Source organism: Paralichthys olivaceus, chromosome 7, assembly GCF_024713975.1.
Source record: "Paralichthys olivaceus isolate ysfri-2021 chromosome 7, ASM2471397v2, whole genome shotgun sequence".
Taxonomy (NCBI): Eukaryota; Metazoa; Chordata; class Actinopteri; order Pleuronectiformes; family Paralichthyidae; genus Paralichthys; species Paralichthys olivaceus.
The window spans coordinates 8,360,783-8,381,520 of record NC_091099.1 but is presented as its reverse complement, the minus strand read 5'-3'; the positions used below and the strand labels follow the sequence as shown (position 1 = coordinate 8,381,520).

Here is a 20,738-nt window from a genome sequence, read left to right as displayed (position 1 = left end):
TGTGTTAGTATTATTTTTTACCTCAGCATGTGTAGTTAGCTTGCACGTTAACTACATTTTCCTTCCAAACTTGATATATGTAATTCTGTAACCCTCATTCAGTTTAATCACTTATCAACATCACCATTTCTTCTATCAAGGACAAAATCAATCCCATTAGATTTTAATGAAAACTGTTTTTCATGGAGTATGAATCACCATACATACTCATGGTCATACACTCTCATTCACATAGCTGTGCACTCAGGCGTCATTTATAAATGACCTAGATGTTCTCTCTTTTTTTCTTTAGATCAATCACGTCACTGGTTTTTTGATAGAATAGTTTTTAATTAAAAATGTGCTGTGGCTACATCAGTATCTGATCCTTCGATGGGAATTTGTGGTCCTCTTTCATACATGTAATCTAAATACTGGAATTTTACTAACAGGCAGAAATACAACATGAGCCTTTTTCAGACTTTCCAAGTTTACATTTTCACCTGTCACGTATATGTGGATAATTATTTTTTCACTTCTGTGTCTGTGGCGTCATCCAGGTGCCCACTTGACTGCTGTGAATTTGAGCTCACTTGGAAATTTTCCTGATATTATAATAGCTGCCAGGAAAAGTTCTGGAAAATATCCGTTCTCCATTGCATTCTCACATACATGCACTCCCCGCCCTCTGTCTTTCATTTTGCATTAGTCAACTTCATACTTGTAAACTCCTTCCATTGTATGCTCAGTGACAGAATGGAGCAATGGGGAAATTCCCTCAGCATGTCTCACTAAGTGAAGGCAGTAGACCACCCTCCATCATAATGTACACTCCCATGTACACACAGAGCAATGAAAAAGAGGAGCTGGCAGTAAAACCAAATGGGTGCTTTGGGGACAGGGCTTATCTGTGTGTCTGAGCCGCTCGCCCTTCACTGGGTCAAATAGATGAGTTGAGTGAAGCAGGGAGGTGTCAGGGGAGCGTGGTCAGGGGACACCGGACAGAGCCAAGAGACGAGGGCCTGGAGAGAGGGAGTCGCATTTCCTCTAATTAAAAATTGATATCGCCGGCTACAAAAGGAGCCAAGACAGAGCCTCTTGCCTTTGTGCCTTTGTGTGTGTGTGTCTGTCTGTGTACATGCCCCCATTTAATAATTTAAGTGTTTCAGTTAGATGCATCTGTATCTGTTTTCCTGTGTGTAAGGCCCAGCTGCTTGTTATGACTGTACTAAAAGCTCTTCATTGATACACCACCAGCTTCCTCCGTCTCTCTCAAATTCAAATTCACATTCGAATAAGTATATTGCCATGACAGATCAGAGACCTATTCTGCAAACGCAGTACAGACAATTGTTAACATTGACAGATGGTTATAAATATACAATAATATGCAAATACCAGCCATGGTAGCAAGTACGATCTTACTAGAAATGATCTGTCAGTCTTGCTTTCTTCAGATTTTGGGACAGCCCCTCATTAGAGGTGGGTCCATTGCTGGAAGTGCAGTGTCGCCTGTAAAGTTTTTTGGATGCGCAGTTCTCGGAAATCAACAAGAAATTCTTCTGTTTGTGCTAAGACTACACAAATTAAATTTTGATGTCTTTCCTTCTCTCTTCTCTCCCCCTCTCGCTGCCTCTGTCTCCTCCTCTTCTCTGTCTCTCGGCCATCACTATTCTACAGGGCTGGATCTGAGGTCCCACATCAATGCAGAGCACACACAAACCAAACTGACAAATAGAGAGACATGCATTTAGATGATAAGAGACTATAAGCGTGCATAATTCATGCCACATGCACAACTTTTCACCAGTTTTTTTCAGATGTCATTCATTGGTATGTGTGTTGGGTTGTCATGTGTCTGTGTGTGGGCCTGTGTGTTTTATTGAAACTGTCAGCAATAGCATGACAAACATCAATATGTTTTTGGAAGAGTAGAGAGTGTGTGTGCAGAGGTGTTAAAGGAAAAAAAAAGAAAGGATAAGAGTGTATACGCTTCAGCTGACTTTGTCTTTTGTGGTGACGAATGGCAGTTATTTGTTTCCCTAGAAACTTTTCCTGAATACAAATGGGGTAATTTGCCTCCAAAAATGCCTCTGATTTAAAGTCAGGCTTGGTTTAGCATCACCCATCTATTTTACTTTTGCACCAGGGAGCCTTCCCGTCCAATATGGTGGGTCATAGAGCGAGCTGGGAAATAGAAGCTGTATAATTACCTACACCATGTTGTCACCCCTGTCAAAATGTTAGTTTGGTCGTTGGTTGGATTTTCAGCAAGATTACACAAAAACTACTCTTTGGATTTTCAATGAAACTTGGTGGAAGCATGTTACCAGGCCAAGAAAGAATCCATTAAACGTTGGTCCATATGCAGACAAATGGTGTGTGAGAATAATAATTTATGGATCTTGATGGGAAATCATCAGGTACATTTAAGGGACTGATGTATATGAGTTTGTGCTAATTGGTGCGGCTTGATTTATTTAAGGGGACTGTTTGGTCTTGGCAGAGGTATTCATTCTTCTTATTAGTTGAATATCCTATTAAAGCAGTGAGTACGAATCCTGACTGTGTACGGTAAGAATGTATTTTTAAAAATTGACATTTTGGATGTGAAAATGAGTTCCAACAGAAACTCCTTCTTTTGATACTGGATTTGACTGCAGTACATTTGCCAGCTGATAAGTTTGATGTATTTGAGATTTTGAATTTCAGACGAGTTGTATTGGTTCTGCCTCTTTTTGGGGTTATTTTCCTACAGTACATGCCTGCACAGCTTTGAAAAGAGCCTTAAGAGTGCTTCCAGTATTGATCTGCCATGTAGAGTAATTCAAGGGCTGTGCCAAGTGCTGTGTGTGTTGTCTGTGATCCCAGGATGCAAAGAGCCAGCGTTAAGTGCCTGTGATGCATTCAAGGCTATAGTGCGGCAGAATCAGGTTACGACTGTGTTTGTGTTGATGCTCAGAGCCCATAGTGCCCATGAATAATGGATCGTTAATTCATGTGTGTAAAATACACCTCCCACATACTGTACCTTCCCTTGGCTTCATGCTGCTGTATGAAGGTGTGTTTGTCGAATGCACAATTTTGTGTGTTTGTATGTGCATGTCTTCATGTGTTGGTCTGTGCTGAAGGTTCTTCTTTTTCAGAGATCACCATAGTGATGTTATACCTTGAGAAGCGGATCGATTGTCGAGTTTGTTCTGCTGACATTGAAAAAGAGAGATTTAAGAATTTAACAAGGAGCACCGCAGGAGTCTTTAAATATTCATATTTGTTGAACTCTGCCTCAAAGTATAAAAAAAGACCAGACCATACAGTAATGGGTTGAGAACCTTTGCAATTCATATGCTCTTATCCAGAGGGACTTTGTGCAAGATAAAATCAGTGACATTTTTGTGTTATCGTCATTTTATGCTTCATAATTATAAAGCCACGCAGGGAACAAAATTATATGAAATCAGTCGTGGATTCTTTATTATTTTAACTGTGGTGTATTTTGAAAATGAAATTGAGCACAGGTGTAACCAGGCTGTATGTAGGCTGTAGAGATGTTATTCCACTCCAACCTGGACAATGAAGGGTAACTGCTGAAGAGAAAAGATTTTTTTTAAAAAAGGAAGGTTGAATATGTGGAAACTACAGTAAGCTCTTGGGGCAGATTGGTAATACAGAAGAATAAGGTGTGAAAAATGGAAGAGGGTGTAGAAAATCATATTTCAGAAAGCTCCAGAGCACTAGACAGCAACAATAGGTTAGTCTCTGATGGTAAACTTCACTAAGCTTCCTGGAATGAGCATTTTGTCTCTTCCACTGGCCCATATTTTTATATCTGCTTCAACAAATACCCTCCCAGATAACCTTATGTTATCTAACATGTAGCTCAGTGTTCAACATCATACTGAGTCACTGAGACTGAGAAATAGTCCTCGTTTCCTTGGAGTCTTTCGTTCCTTAACCATCTGCGGCAGTAAATTAAATAAACGGTGTTGATGTGTCATTATCTACTTCATTATTTATGAGCACAGAACAGCGTGTGCCTCAATCCTTTTTTCCCGAGCCTATCTTGTAATTTTTATTTTCTTCTCTGCACCTGCTCATTAAATTACCCACCCATATTTCTCCAGCTGTCCCGTCTCATAATCACATTGTCACAGTGGTTTGTGTGTTCTGTAAGGTATTGGTGTGAAAAATGATAAATCCAAATGTGTTGATTACAGCTCACTTCCCCCCTCTGAAAATGGACACTTGAGGTGGGAGTGTGTGTAGTATAGTGCTCTTGTGTATTTATGCAGCTTTGCAATCATTTGCGAAGGTGTGAGTTAATAAAAGTGAGAGGAAATTTCAGGAGAGAAACAATGCTATCATTCTGATGCTTATCATGTCCCCAATTTTAATTCAGCATATTAGGATGTCAACATTTGCTAATTAGTAGCTAATTGCAGTTGAGACTGATGGGAAGGAAATTCTATTTTCAACCTCCATAAGTTCTGACAATACTTCACCAGAGATTATTGGATGTATGAGCCAAATACAGCATCCAGGCAATAGTCGTCATGACTCCAAAATGCCATTGTTTGGTGGCGCCTGCTGACAATAAGTGCACGCATCACAGAAATTACTCAGCAAAACTCAGCAATTACAGGTTCTGGCTCGGGACCCACAAAAGAGACAGCTTTCGTTCAAAAGTGCCATGCTAGCTGTAGCATGCAATAAATAAACTCCAGAGGCATAACAGGTTTGCCAGCCGCCTCTTCCTTCCTCTCTCCTGGCTCAATTAGATGTTTGATGTCAGACAGGACCTTTATTTTATAGCGTGGTTTGATTTGTGCTTACGACTTCTGTGGTACACAGTACAAGCAAAGCAGTGGAACAGCCATGCAGTTTACCAATGCACATGTCACCTCACTAAAAGTGAATGAGCAGCATGTACGTGTGAGTGCTCCTTGATAGTTCAATCAATGTCTGTGCAAAATAATGTGCCCAGTAGTGGGTGTGATACCAACTTTTGTGGACCAAAGTAAACGGAGCAACAGATTAGCATTGCTATCGTTAGAGCTACGCCTCTGGTACGACTAAATTTATTTAGAGCACTAGTTTGTAGTAGTACTATACGGTAGTACACAACCTGAACAGTCACTGGTATTCTTTTATTTGGGTATTTTCAAACTACTTAACTGGACTGAACTTTCATAGCCTGAACTAGAATAATCAGCTAAAGTCAATCTTGTTAACTGAAATCACCACCAGGAAATTAGCGCCTGTGAATCAGCCATGGTTAGGGTCTGATGTCGCATGTTGCAGGAAGCTGTCTACAAGCTGTAGCTGCTTCTGAGGTTCGTTTACATTTGAGAATAATTTTATTTGGATTAAGTAAGGCTGCTATGACTCTACTGTACAGGAAGTGGAAAAGAAAATGTCCAAAGAAAGCCACTGGCAGTGTGAAATCACACACTAATCACTATATAGCCCACTATATTGCGAGTTTCCATTTTGTAGTGCTGCCCCAATGTTTAGTGACATTTTTATGCCCTATATAGTGCACTCATTGTTTCCCATAATCACGAAAAGTAGTGTACAAATTAGTGTACAACCGATACTGGCAGAATCACACTGCCAAGCAACAAACAGCACAAACTGTGACAAACAAGTTTATTTCTGAATTTAAAGATCGTCATTCAACATGTATTAACACTAAGTTTAATATAAACGTTATTGTGGGATCTTCCACCAGCCAACGTTGTTGTTGTTCATCATAATCCTGCGACTTATCCTTTATATATAGTCCCAAGAATTCATAGTGAAGTACGGTTAAGTGAATGATTGGGTGATTTCAGACACAGCCACTCTGTCTTGTCTTGTGTCTTCTCCTGAAATGATATCATTTACAGGAAAATAGGTTCTCTGGAACATCAGGTATTCTCTCTCACAAGTCCTTTTTCTCTGTCTCTCTCGCTCTCTCTCTCTCACACGCACACACACACACACACACACACACACACACACACACACACACACACACACACACACACATATAAACATCTCCTCTCCCTGTGATATATCCACAAGGCAGATTGTCATATTGGATCTGCACAGATTCGCCCCTGCACCCCTATCAAGCATGCAGTGCTACTGCACAGGCAAGTCAAAGTGCTGAAAAAATGTCACACAGTGTGTAAACATTCATTATTCATTCTAAACCCAGCGATAAACATGACACACAGTCACACACACAAACACACACTTGCACGGCTTGGTTAATTAAGATAAACAACAAAGCAGCTGTCTGTCCGCACCTTTTCTGAACAGTCAGGACGATGCTCGTACTATGTCCACCACACACACACACACACACACACACACACACACACAAACAAACACATACGCATCACGTTGTGTAACCCCTTGGGTGGAATTACAGGTCTGATTTCGGCTCGGTGGAGATGTAGGAGGATGATAGTGGCAGGCTGAACCAAGGGGCAATGAATCAGCGTCTTATCAAACCTGTGGCCGAAGGTGTGAACTGTCAACCCAGAAACGGCTCTAGCACGAGCACAGCATTCCAAACATCTCCCTTGCACAGCTGGATATAGCAACAGCATCATAGAACGTGTGCAACGACTCAGTGGGGCAGTTGTCAGGACACTCTCTCCCTCCCCCTGTCCGCAGTCTGTCCCCCTGCTCAGTTATTCTAAAAGTGAATGAAGGGGAGGTGAGCGCAGATGTTGGCATGTTTAATTCAACTGCTCCAAGACGAGCCCTGTCACCGTGTAGATTTATAGTATCGGCTAGAGAGGAATGAGGAGATGGTCGGGATTTAACTACCCCAGGATTTTAATGGGAGACTTAGCATGCACTTTGCAAAATCACCTTAATCCAGCGTCGGTGTGTGAAGGGAGGGATGTGAGCGAAAAATTAATTGCTTTTTCTCAGTTTGTGTGTCTGAGTCCTGCCTTTGAACCAGATATTTTCCCACTAAACTGTTAACTATCTCTATCTTTTTATGATCTTTATGAATTTTGTTCACATACAGAGACACATTTGCATGTTTTAATTAGAAATTATGTATTCACTTGTGGTTACAGATAAATCCATTTCTAAAGGATAGACATGCCTCAATTTTTCTTACAAAAAAAAACAATAAAATGGCTTCCAGTTTTTCTGATGATGAAATGTCTGATAGAGGCTTGGCAGGCCTTTATGTCTGCTGCTTTACAGGATGCATTAGTACACATAAAACTTTATTAGTCATGAGCACCGGGGAGCTGTCAAGCCCCATGACTGTCTTTCACTGTGTTGCAACATTACATCTTAACATGCTGCTTCTGCAAGAGCACAACAAATTTCACTCCAGACTAACAAAGCCTAAAGTAGTTTCAGTTTGTCCAGCGCTGTCTGCAGAGTCTGATACTTTTCATTTAAGTACACAATTTAAATTTGTACTTTCCTTGTGGTATAGATATCATAAATGTTAATCTATTTTGCTGCAAGAGGAAGATCTTTATTGCACCCCGTGGAAACTCCTTTATCCCTCAGTGTGTTGAACATTTTGCAGAGGAAGAAGCAGCGAGCGATGGATGAGGCATATGAGATTTTTATCAGCCCAGATGAGGGTTGTGACAGTCTGGAGCCCAGGTTTTCTATGCTGCCTGTCCGGGCGTCCTTCACAATGAAGGCTTGGATGACAGGGCTTGAAATCAAGGGAGGGGAAGTTTTCTTGTGACAGAAGGCTTTGCCTAATGGCCGGTCTGTTCTCCGGTCTGTTCTCCAACTCTTGTCAGTTTTTCCTGTCTGAGCGACTCGATCTTTTCTTTCCCCTTTTCCTCCCTTCCACCTTTTCTCGTGGCCATATGTGGATCTGACGTCCCTCCATCTCTCATAGAGGAGAGAACAGACAGAGGGGGAGTCAATATCATTGTGCCAAGTGTGCTGTAAACAGGCTTTTAATTTTAAAATGTCTCCACAGCCATTCAGATCCTTAGACAGCCTGTCGGGGCACCTGGGCGGTGCACTGATTCAACGTGGCGCCGGCTTTCTGCTGTTAGAGAAGGGAGTTGTTTGAAAGAGGCAACAGGGGCCAGCTTTGCCAGCCTGCCAAGTATGTGGGTGCTGCTGTGACCAGTCAGTCTTCATAATGGCTGTCTGGCCATTGGGCAGAGTCAGCTCAGTGGTCACATGACAGACTGTGCAGATCAGGCGAGGAAGGACTCCCTTCAGCAACCCTGAATCGATGGTGTCTGTGGAGACGACAAAAGGGCAGAGAAGGACAGAGAGGAGACGTGGGCAAATGAAGGGAGAGATGGAAAGAAAAAGTAAACAGAAAGCAGGTTGAGAAAAGAAGATGCAGGAAAAGGGATAAGAAAGAAAACATTTTCAGAAGAATCTTATATAAAAAGGGAGACTGAGGGACAGCATTGCTGCTCACTATTCTTTACCTGTTAGCTGATGCTTTGTGCTTTGTGAAGGACAGATAAAGGTTTATCTCTCCAATATGTCCTTTCCTCACTCTGAGCTTTAGATTAAAACTTCAACTGAGTTTTATTTACGACAAAAATTTCAATTCAAACCAAAGACACAGTTTGCATCTTTAAAAAAAAAAAGTCTTTCCAAATCAGATATCCTCAGACCCGGCACCTGTGCAACGCAGCAAGCTCAACCTGGCTGGAGATGTATGAGTTCACGCCGTCTAATATTAGTGGCCTCAGATTGCTACTCTGACAGAGCACGTAATGGGCTTTAATCAGAGAGCATCTCTACACAAGAGACTAGCACTGACTTTAAGAAAGTAATTTCTCTTTAAAACATTTAAAATTTAAAACATTTAAATATTAGTGTAAATCCCTCAGTGGATTTTGGGTTATCTTGTCAACAGGGTGAAATTACCATCCACTGTTACTTTTTTCCAAAAATCAAGTTTGAAATAATTTGACATGACACGCAATTTGAATTCGAATTAAGCTATCATGATAAACCATTGAGGTGTTAAAATGAGAAACATGGTATTAAATGCTAAAATGACTTTATTTTTTGCTTTTCTTGTCTTATCAACCATTCAACACACTTTACACTACCAGCCACATTCACACACATTCTATACAGCGCTACTATATGCGCTGTTTGTCACATAACATTCACACGCAGCCATCAGGGGCAATTAAGTCAGGGGCAATTCAGTCTTGCCCATAGCATGTAGACTGTAGGAGCCTGATAAAAAGCTATTTATTGTTGAGGTCAATATCAGTTATTGAAACACCGGTTTGGCTTAAAGCAGTTTTGTAGAATCCCGTTGACTCATATATATTATATTCAGAGCTATTAACAGATGTTGCCTCAGCTGGGCTCTGTAAACTCATCTCAGGTTGTTAGATTTTGAGCAGCACCACTCCAGGGTTATGGGTTTTGCCCACAGTGAAACACCATTGAACACAGTAGCATTTACAGAGAGCCAGTTATCCTCTTTCATAAACATCCCGTGGGTTCTTTTATGGATCTGAGTTTTACTATATTTGTAAGTATGTCAAATAAATAGTAGCAGAAAAGAAAACTCTTGAATATCAAACCTCTTGTTACCACATTCAACATGTCTGTAATTTCATTATTTACTACTTGCTCCTATACAGAATCTTCTTAGCGTCATTCATTGCCATTTAATATGTGACCAAAGGAGTAGCTGTGGAAAATTGTAAAGCACAGACAGTCCTGTGCCTCTGGGGCAAAGGAAGTATGATGGTGGTCCATATACAGTCATATACATAAAGCATGTGACAACAGGGATGCTTATCTTCATGTTCAGGTCAGTTTGAATTTCACAGTGACATTAATGAGCTGTTACATTTTTGCGGACAGCATGCATCAAATGGGATTGCTGCAGTTCTCCTCAATTAATTCCTCAATTGCCCTCATGGCCACAGAAATTGTAAAATCAGTAAATGAGCCAATGTAAGATTGAGTCTTTATAGTGGTCTAATGCTCTTATCTGAATTGCTTCGCATTAATTCCTCTGTATGATTAACAGCGGGTACCTGCGTCGGGGAAATTAGTTCATCCAACTCCTCGCAGCAGCCGCAGCACGAACAAACCTGTGTGATTGTTCTGATTGGAGGAGCATCGGCACACTATTTGTTTCCGCATCACCGACCTTTCCGCCTCGCTGTGCACAGTCTGCATGTAGGAGGAGGCATTCCCTGCATAATACTTGCAACATGCAGTGAGTTGACTGCAGGGGTAAGCACCCGCACTTCCCCATGTACATTTAAAAAATAATGGCATGCATGAACATGAGTTTGAATGGGGGATACTTGAGGCGATACATCTGGTGGATGATAAGATGGATTTATCCTAGCCGCTCCCGATTTGCTCTGATGAATAAGCCGCGCTGCTCACAAAGGGTCATATTAAACCCCCCAGCTCCCTGTCCCCTGTACCATGATGCATTGCCTGTTGTTGTGCCTTGTCTCTCCGCTTCCTCCATGAACTGATTAAGTCTTTGTAACAGCACAGAAACACCACAGGGTGCTGCATTGTTTTTCACTGGGAAGACAGTCCCAGTGAACAGTATGAATAGACCAGTGACTCTGAAAGAAGAGGACTCTCACTGTCGGTAGTAATTCTTCAGTAAGCTGATGATGGAAAGCTGTCTCTTGACTCAGGCACTTTGTTTCACTCTTCAACTAATTCCAGTCAATACTACATTGAGTACAAATCCTACATTTGTTGATATCTAAAGAGTTTCATCCCAAAAACTAAATATAATTGCAAAAAACTCTCATATCAAGAGCAGACTTCCCTTGCCTTGATCACACTATCATTTCAGATAATAAACTGGAACCGTTTATTTTCAGTGTGTGCGGTGGTCAGTGTGGATATCACGAGCACAGACGGTGATATGTCCTTGGGAAAAAAAATCTCCACAGCCCAATAAATCACTATCTATTTAAACAAAGCCAATAATTCTGCAACTGTGGCTCAATGGGAGCTCAGATGTGGTCTATAAGGAGATTTTACAGATTCATCATTAACATGCCCAGGGACATTTTGACACCTGTGTAGATTTTTCTTCCATCTCATGGAGGATGAGCTGTGTTGTGGTTGTTTTCTTTGTCTCGAGGCGTATCATTAGTATCATGGATTTCAATGTGTGTGTGTGCGCTGAGCAGTTTGTGTGTATGACTGCATCAGAGAACATTAGATATGGCTGCAGTTATTTCTTAAGGAGACAAGTTTCTGGACGTCCAGCTTTGTTTGTTTTCAGCTGTGTTTGTCAGACAGTGTCCTGCATATCGCCTCCTACCACACGTCACCTATTTACGTCACATTTCGTGACGCTGACTGTAACATCAAGTTGAATTGCGTCAGTTAATCAGACGCGCATAACATTCGGATCCCGTGAGTCAGTGTTTCACGAAACAGCCCAACACCTGCACAGCTGGCAGCACATGTGCCCACGTAGCAGCCTCTCACCACAGAATCTTAATACAGTCCTCGTTCCTCAACACAGGCGCTGAGGATTTCTGTCTCTGCAAGGGCAGAACTGTTGTCTGTAGATACAAATAGATTAAAGGAATAAAAATAAATGGAGATGTCCACAGGTTAAAAGAAACATCTGCTCATGAGATGAATTGTTAAAGAGGACGAATTGAGGAAAAAGTCTTCACGAAACAATTTAATCAAGCATGAAAAGGTGACTAAAGATCTTACTGAACTCTTCAACCTTATCTCCTCAGGTTCTTTATTCTGAAGTCTCAAAGCATTGAGGGCAGATCACTGTTACCTTTAGTCTGAAGTTTACTTTGAAAACAACAGACAGGCTTCATCTGATGATCACAATCTGTGCGAGTCATTTGCTGTCAAAAGGTCTGTGACGCAGCATGGGGCGGATCCAGTCACACTTTGAAAGTAATCACTTAGATTTTAAAATAGTCACTTCTAAAAATTACAGGGAACCGGTGAAGCATCAATAGAGTCACAACAGAATCCTTTTCTTTCTTTGTGGCCGGTGAAGCAGCTGCCTGATCTGTTTTTAATAAAATGAGATTAAAATATGGACACTTAAATGCATTTGTTAGCATAGGACATCTCTAATCTGTGTTACATTACAAAGCTGAAATGAAAATCATTGTAAGGGCGATGCATATCCTGTGTTATACCATATAATAAGGAATGAATGTGTCTCTAATTTTATTGGTTGCACGAGTTGATGCATTACTACACCATGTGACATAACTTATGATGTAATATCATATGGTGGGTAATATTCTCAGATTAGTTTTAGATTGTACATTTAGTCCTGTTATTTGAGACGATGTCTTGAAAAATGTGTATCTTGCAGCTCTGCTATTTATCCACAAAATGCTGGTCTGTAGTGTTGACTCTGCCTTTGTATGGTGATTCTACATTATGAAGTTAACACAGGAAGTGATGGCCAATGAAGACAATGAAACAAGTGCAAATTCAATTTAGATTTTACACAGTGGGCTTAGGATAAGTGTGTCATCCAATTCAACCATGAATAGTGAGATAAATTCTGAACAGGGTTAACTTATAGAACTAACCCTCGGGCTACCTCAAAACGCTTGTACATCAAAACCCACCGTATGGTCCCCAGTACTAACACCTGAAGGCCTGTTTTGAAGATTAGATTTTATATGTTTTAAACTCTTCAAGGCAAAAACACTCAGCATTTATCAAGGTCGGACAGGACAGAATAAGCAGCTGTTAAGAATGTTGTGCCTGGAGGAATAAAACTGACAATTTTCTTGTATCAATTGCTAAATTAGTTTATTATTATTATTTTAGACATGGTTTCAGCACTCTGCGTTAAATGAACTTCACTGGAAAGTCATAGAAAATAGACAATTTGTTTTTTATATATTTATTTATATGTATTAGTAATGAAGAGTAAAATGCCTCCCTTGAAATAAAATGGTTTTATAAAAGATTTAATCATCGTAATCCACTGAGTTTATTTTATTTCCAATTAAAACGTTTATTTTTATTAAATTGTTGCAAATACATAAAATCACAAGTAAAACTGGTAAATTGCGTCGTAAATGTATTTGTAAGCTTTAAAACTAGGGGCCTCTGATCAAGTAGATTTTTTTTTATGTCTTTGTTGGACATGAACAGGAAAGGCAAACAGGGAAAGAAAGTAGAGGAATGACCTGTAGCAAATGGTCCACCCTCATATTGTGCCTATCGAGACACCCTAAGAAGCTGTTAACGCCAGTCTTCAGACATGACCTGTAGGTAAAATCCAGAGAGTTGGCTACAGAGGAACTGCAGAGAAAGAAAAGAAACGCTTTATCGGTTGTCGAACCAAGAACCTGTCGTAAACTCTCACCATTTGGTTGAGTCGCCCCATGAATATAGAATTTCAGTAGAAACTCTGGAAAATGTATTGGTCTCACACATCGTCTCTCTTAGCCTCAGCAACAATCCCTTATCAAGATGATGTGACTTCCTGCCAATGCTTTGACTCTCCTCCCTTTGGTCTCCTTTTCTTAACCTTCCTCAAACTCCCATAAATCGTCTTTTCCTTTTGTAAGTCGTCCTCCACTTCTTTGAGTCACTCGTTTGCCCTCCTTGGTTTTTTACCTCATTAGGACACATCCATACCTCAAATTGTAGCTGGCAGGATCATCACGGTGCAAAGTGTGGGGAAGATCACAGGGGTGCTCTTAATGAAAGGTGTGTGCAGGGGCTATTTCTAAATTACACATCCTTAGCCGGCGCTCTCTGATGAAAAGAAAGAACATAAATCCATAGAGAGAAGGAAGGAGGTTGGCAGAGGAGAGAGAGAGAGAGAGAGAGAGAGACAGATGTAAACCTTTCCAGGACAACGGCCAATTAGATTCTACAGATCATTAATAATAACCTACACTTTGACTTTTCTTTTTTTATAATTAGATTGTATTGTACAAATCAATACCAGCTTTTTTCAATCACTCTCCCTTCCTCGCGTCATTAAGACTCTGCACTCTCTTTCTTTCCTCCTTTCACTCCTTTATTTGATCTATTTTTTCATATCCAGTCCTCTCCTGTCGTGGAGCTGTTTGTAGTGTTAAATCATCCTGCAGAGGTGACAAGTTTTGCTTCATTAAGTAGTGGCAGAGTGCACTGCTTCGCCGGGGAGTTAAGGTAAGAGTAAGGGTCTATCAATAACCATTAAGGATCCTCTCTCATTAGACCAAACCTCATAGGCCCCCGGGGCTTGAGAAGTGGGCCCTGCCATCTTATGTGATGGAGTACACTTTCACGGCATCACCAGAATGCAAAGTGAGTTATTTTCATACCGGCACTGTTGTGTACACAGCCTTATTCTCATTCAACCTGTTTAATCAAGAAGAACCTCACCCCTATCACTAACCCCCAGTTTGCTTTAGCTCCTTCCTTTTCCTCCTCATCTTTTTACACACACACCACAAACCCATCCAGCATATCCGAGCCACTGCAGTATGATTATTCATATGGCAATGAGGCTGGATCAAGCTTTGCAAGGCTGCCACAGTTTGATGGGACTGTTTCCAGATGATGACTTAGGAGCCCTACAGCTTCCCTGCCAAGAGCAGGGAATTCAAACTTAATCAGGGTGTGGACGCCTCCCTCCTCCGTCTCCTTGTAGAGCTCCGGGGGGTCGAGGCCAAAACAGGAATAGAACGAGAGAGACAAAAGTCAAAGTCATTTTCCTCGAGGGGAGCCAGAGGTTTTCTCCCATGAGTGATAGGTTCATTTTAGGGTTATTGGAGAAAGTTTTTTGTCTCGCTCAGCGAAGAGAAATTAATAAGATTAGCTTTGTTCTACTCTCTTATCTCGCCTGCTTTCTCCCTCACACACACACACACACACACACACACACACACACACACACACACAATATTCCAAATTTCGACACTGACTGTTGTCCATCCATCACCAGTGGGCTCGTATATTTCACTGAAGCCCAGACAGCGATCTCTGCAGCAGGGAGCCTCCAGCCTTCAGCTCACCCCTATCCGCAGAACATGGTCACAGCAAGGGGAGGAGGCAATGATCAGTCCTGATCAATAATACATCGACTGCATTAAAGCTTATGAATAAGTCATGGACGGAAGGAACCCAGCCATGATTTGGAACACACACACACACACAGCAAAGTGATCTTTTACTTAGGCCAGGGAAGATGAACAGTCAGAAAAAGGGAACAAAGCAAGGGCTTTAACTGGGAGGGAAATTTATCACCCACCCACTGACATTTGGTGGCATGTTGAGGCTCCGCTCTGTCTCTTCGCTCTGCCACCCACTCCATTCGCTGCCATTCTCTCTCTCCCCTCTCCCTCTCTCTCTCAAGTAATGGCCTTTTTTCCTGCAGGTGGAATAAATAAGTTAATACATGTGTCCTAAGGCTGAGCAGGGACCATCTGAATATAAATAGTTCATTTGCCATTGTAGAGGCCTCACTTTGTGCCATATGAATATATTTGTATTATCTTCTTTTTTCTTTTCTTTGTCTTCTTTTTTTTTTTTGTTACAAAGACCGGGGTGACTGTTTTGGTTGACTAGAGATGCAAGGTGAAATTGCCTGAGACAAATAAGTCTCCGAACATTTTTATTTTTTTTCAACCTCCAACCCCTCAGTCAGGGAGGGAACCGTGTGAACGCCGGGCTTTAGCTCGATGCACAGCCTTGTGTGTGCTGTGTTGACAACAGAGAGCAAACAGTGTGTGGGTTGCTGTAGACGGTTTGAACGCTGCATGAAATCGTGCTGTGGATGAAAGGGCAGGTGGTAACTACTGCCAAGAACTTGATTGAGAAAAGCACTTCTGAAAAATTCATGTCTCCACTGTTTATTTAAGGGAAATGGTATTTATCCAACATTGTCATTTCTTTGGGCAGTCAGTGAGCTGCCACTTGATGCCAAGTTGTGTGTATATGTGTGTTTCTGTTGTCGCTGCTTTATTAAAACCTGAAAGTGTTGTTTATAGCTTGACCTCTAAGCATTTTGGAGTTGAGAGGCTAAAAAGACTCAGCTCATAGCTATACACAAGTGTTATAACATACATTTGCGATAGCTCTTTGATGAGATGCCACCGTTGTGAGTTTGTGTTGTGCTGATGTGCTCCTTGAGGATGTGCAGGAGGAGGAAGCAGCTCTTTGTTTCTGCCACCAGAAGTATGTCAGAGAGAAATACTCAGAGAGAGAGAGAAATATCTCTGTGTATTAACCACTGAGTGGAGATTGTGCTGCATGTGGCAGAAAAACGGAGATGTTGGAGGTGGAACAGTATCAAACAAGTGAGCGGGAGACGCATCAGAGAGGCAGAAATGGATGGAAATAAGAGATGAAAACAGAGAGATAAGAGATGAAAACACACACATACAGTTAATCACCATCAGATAACACACACAGACACACACACACACACACACACACACACAATCAGCAGGCTTGAGTTTAACTACTTTAAAAGCTGAAGAATCTTTTACTCAGGAATAATTTTCTTGCATCTCTATGGTGACCCTTATTGTAGTTACTGGAGTTATTTTAGATATATACAACAAATGTATAATACTACATGGTCTGTGTTGCTGTTTAGTTCGTATACATGTTTAAAAAGACTCCAAGTTTATTCTCGATAACAGATGTTTCATTTGAAAGGGACAACCAAACTGTAAAGACTTATGATATTGGAATTTTCTTCTTTCTTTTTTTATCAGATATTTTTGTCTAAACAACTGTTTGATAGATGAGAAGTTATTTTGTTGTGACATTCGTAATCCCCCATGTATCGTAATAACTGTGGTCATTTCTATGTTCTTTGTTTTATAAGAATTTTGTTTAGAAGTTAGAAAACCTTCTGAAGAACTGTCTTTTTAGCATCATTGCTAACTACCTCATCTCAACTCTTACTGCTCATGGAAGCGCTCCATTCACTTTCTATGTTTCTGTGTTTTGCAAAAGCTCTTTGTGCTTCTCCATTAAATTAGACATAAAAATTACCTGTTATTATCTTGAATGGTTGTCACGAACCACTTTCCTGTCAAATGTAATAACCAGTGAACAAAGCTTTGGTCAAATGTTGCTGCTGCTCACAGGCTGAACCAATAATTACATCAAATGTAACCCTGAACTAAAAGTTTCTTTAATATCAGTTTTAAAGCAGAAACATCGGGTGGTCTTTCCCTTTACTCCAGGTTGTGATCTATAAAACAGTTTGACACCATCAATATATACGGAATAATCTCTTTTTTGTGGATATTTGCTGAGTTAAATGACAGTAAATTCTAAAGCTAACAAACCGTCCAAGGTCATAGGAAGAGACTTTTGAATAATGACATGATGGCACTTCCTCTTAGATGCATTGAATCTCATTGAATTAAACAGCATCTCTATACAGCAAGTGTGTGTTTACAAAGATGCTGATGCTTAGTCATATTGAAAATGGATGTGGTTGCGTAGATTTAGGGGGGAATCATTATGAGAAAGATGGAGGGTAGAAAGAGACGAGCTGCAGGAAAGAGTTTCAAATAACGGTGCTCTATCACCTGCACGACATTGTCCAATTAGAGCATATGATTAGTGTAGACTGTCTCCAGTGGAAATGAATCTATCAGCCCCGGCTCGGATTGCTACAGGTCCCTACAGTTTAGTTTTCACTTTGTCTCTGTCACCGCAGAACTGCTAATATAAAAACGACAGAATGGATGATTTCTACTTAAGACGTAGCTTGATTGAAACTGATTACATTTCACCAAGGTTTATTATATTTCCATGTTATGTGCTCGTGCTGGAGGGCGTGTGTGTGTGTGTGTTTGTGTGCGGGTGGGGGAGTTGTGTTTGTGTTTATTTGTAAAACAGGAGGAGAATTGGAGGACTGAAAGTGATCAGATGCATTTACCCCCCCCGAGGAAGTTGTGTTTTTAACCTGTGTTGGTCTGCATGTTTGTCTGTAAGATTACACACGACAACTGAACAGATTTACACAACACGTGCTGGATGGATGCAGTATGAGTTTGGGAAGATCCCATTCAATTTTGGTGCAGATCCAGGAATTCGTTTCCTTTAACTTTGCAAGATTGTTGTTTTTTGATCATTTTCAAAATTCATTAATGAAAACAATCTGACACATTAAAACACTGGATTATATTAATGTGTGATCTGTGGTGCAGCTTGATTAAATGGGCCTTGTTGGAGGTATGTGCTCCATTGTGCCATTTTTGTTATGGTCATGTGTTTTTCCTCTCCTCCCAGGTTTCCAGAGCCAAGGGCAGCCCCCCTCGACCCACGGGACTTGGAAGACGATGATTCTGGACCATCCATGGACCATGCCCCCTGATAGCAGCACTCCAGACTCTTTACTACATCCACCTGTCCTTCAATGTCTGCTTCAGCCAGCTGTCAGTCCGGCCAAGCTGTCAGCCTTGGCCCTCGCTCTGTCAGCCGTCTCCCTATTACCACCCCTCCCTGGTTTCTGCTGGCAGTGGCCTGACCTTGAAGGAGGCTGCTGTGACAAATATGGATGGCCCTGTCCTTTCTGCTCTCAAACCTTTTTAATTCCCCACTAGCTACTAACTTTCTTTAATTGAAGCGCACAACTTATGTGCAATCAATTATCATCAGGCTCAATTTCCACAGCCAGTCAGATCCAGGCTTTACTGGTGAGCCTGGCTGAGCCGGAGAGGAAGCCTGGGCAGGCAGCTGAGCGGAGCGTCTGTTGAGCCCAACAGATGTCAGGAAAATGGGAAAATTCTGTGACATGGTATGCTTCACTCTTCATTTATTCGCAGTATCGTTTTGATTCAGTTGCTGTGACAACCACTGTGGATGCTCTCACACGTAGAAAATATTTTTTTTTCATACGCCACAATGTCTTAAACCACAAAGGTGATTTTTGATATGGCTCTATTGGGTATAATTCTTTTCTTTTTCCCACGATTTCTTTCCCTTTCTATCATCATGTTGCCTTCGGTTACCTGCCAATTTTAATGCTTGAAGATTTGTGCGCACTTATTTCTGTTCCTGTCAGATCTATTATCAGAAACATAGTGGGGTGCATTTTGACACTCATTGATTGGTAAATGTTGCTGAGTCTTTGTTAGGTAAAAATCGAATTGTAATTTCACTGTGCAAAATAGCACTCTCACAGTATCAGCTTTCAGTGCACTATAATGTAAAGGCCCATTACTCTCGAGCCAATCTGCAGCTTATGACGGATCGCCGTCCAGACTAACACACACACTTCCTACCTTGTACCACCGCGAATGCCTGTTTCAGCAGTTTGTTTTAATGTGATTGATTCTGTTGCCTTAAATTCAAAATCTCAGTTAGATTGAAACCCTGCCTTCTTCAATATCAGGTAGAGTTAAAGAGAGAAGGCTCCCGTGGGTCGTTTGAGGCTCTCGTCAAACAACTGGGTGTAGTTTCATCTAATCGGGGTTGAAAAAATGACAGACGCGAGACGGATTTGACAACAACATGACTTTCCTACTGTAGAACTGCACTAAGATGCACTGAGAGTTGTATACACATACCCAAGGGAAATGTTCGTGAGTCAACAGCCTATTGAAATCATTCTTTATTCTAGTGTAACAACAGAAAGAGTCTGACTGTCTGATGTTTCTCTCTCCTGTTTCCATTTTTCTATTTTTGTCTGAAATCTATAAATAAACAGCCTCTTTCTTACATTGGGTGTTGAAGATGATATTCATGCATATACAAAATAAAATCCATTATTTTCTCTTTTGCAAAAGTGAAAACTATCATTCATCCTCAACACTATTATCAGAAAACCTTAAAGACATTTGACGATGTATGGAGAAGGAGTGTAAAGAGGGAACTCGGCAAGGGGAGGATTTATTTTTCTTTCATCAACATTCGAAGCAGCAAACCATCCAGATAGGACTGGGAATAGGACGACTGGGAGCAAAGGGGTCCAGAGCAAGATAACTCCTCCGGGTCTCTGCTCCTCTTAAGACACATTTAAATGCAGACTGGAATCACGCCTGCAGAACCACACCAGCCAGAACCCACTTTTCATCAACCCATAGCCACAATCAGAAAGCCTTTGTCTCACCTCTGCTCGTTTTTCTTTCTCACTTTCCCTCTCTTGCCTTCTCAGAAGCATATATTGGCTTCACACCTGAGAGAGCTCTCAAACCCATTAGAGATTTTCTACTTTTCTTTCGTGTGCAATCGCTCCTGGTTACATTTGAGGTCTTCCTACAGGTGGGAGGCACAATTCCTGTTTTTTTTCAGTATCTTAAACACAAGAGCCTCGCTCGCTACATTTGTTAGCAAACTGACTGAAAAGAAACTGGCCACATCAGAAGCCAAAGAACCATGTCAGCTGACAAGGGTGTGGTTAAAAAGGGCTAATGTGACAGGATTGTACACATCCTTGTGCTTCATTTAGCTCTCGTCAACAAGTGATCTCTATCAAATGCCTGTGAATATGTAGAATCTGTAGGCGAGGAACATGATTTTTGGCTGGAAAACTTCTGGTTTCTAGTTTGCACACTAACCAAAATGTATTGGCTATCAGCTTTTTAATTAACGGAATCCATCTGCACGTAGCTGTAAAAAGAGATTAGCCATAATGTCGTCTGAACCTAAATCACCTCCAAAAAGTATCACTGTTGTTGTGGAAAGATGTTCGACTGCGATAAAAGAAACTAGCCAGACTGTTAACGTTGAACAGGGAATGGAAGGTGGACTCGAAGCTCCAAAATATTTCTCCATTGCCCCCAGAGGCTAATTCATCATCAGACGATAACCGGAGGGAATCTGAG

General features: G+C 41.1%; 1 protein-coding gene across 2 annotated transcripts in view; it reads left to right on the top strand.

Moving 5' to 3' along the window:
• Positions 1-19,632, top strand: part of trim44 (tripartite motif containing 44) — a 42,247-nt gene extending 22,615 nt beyond the window's left edge. For both annotated transcript variants that reach the window (XM_020078957.2, XM_020078959.2), the window contains exon 6: positions 18,202-19,632. In XM_020078957.2, coding sequence (XP_019934516.2) covers positions 18,202-18,286 — 85 coding nt within the window. In that variant the 3' untranslated portion in view covers positions 18,287-19,632. The remainder of the gene's footprint in view (positions 1-18,201) is intronic.
• The last annotated feature ends 1,106 nt before the right edge of the window (positions 19,633-20,738 follow it).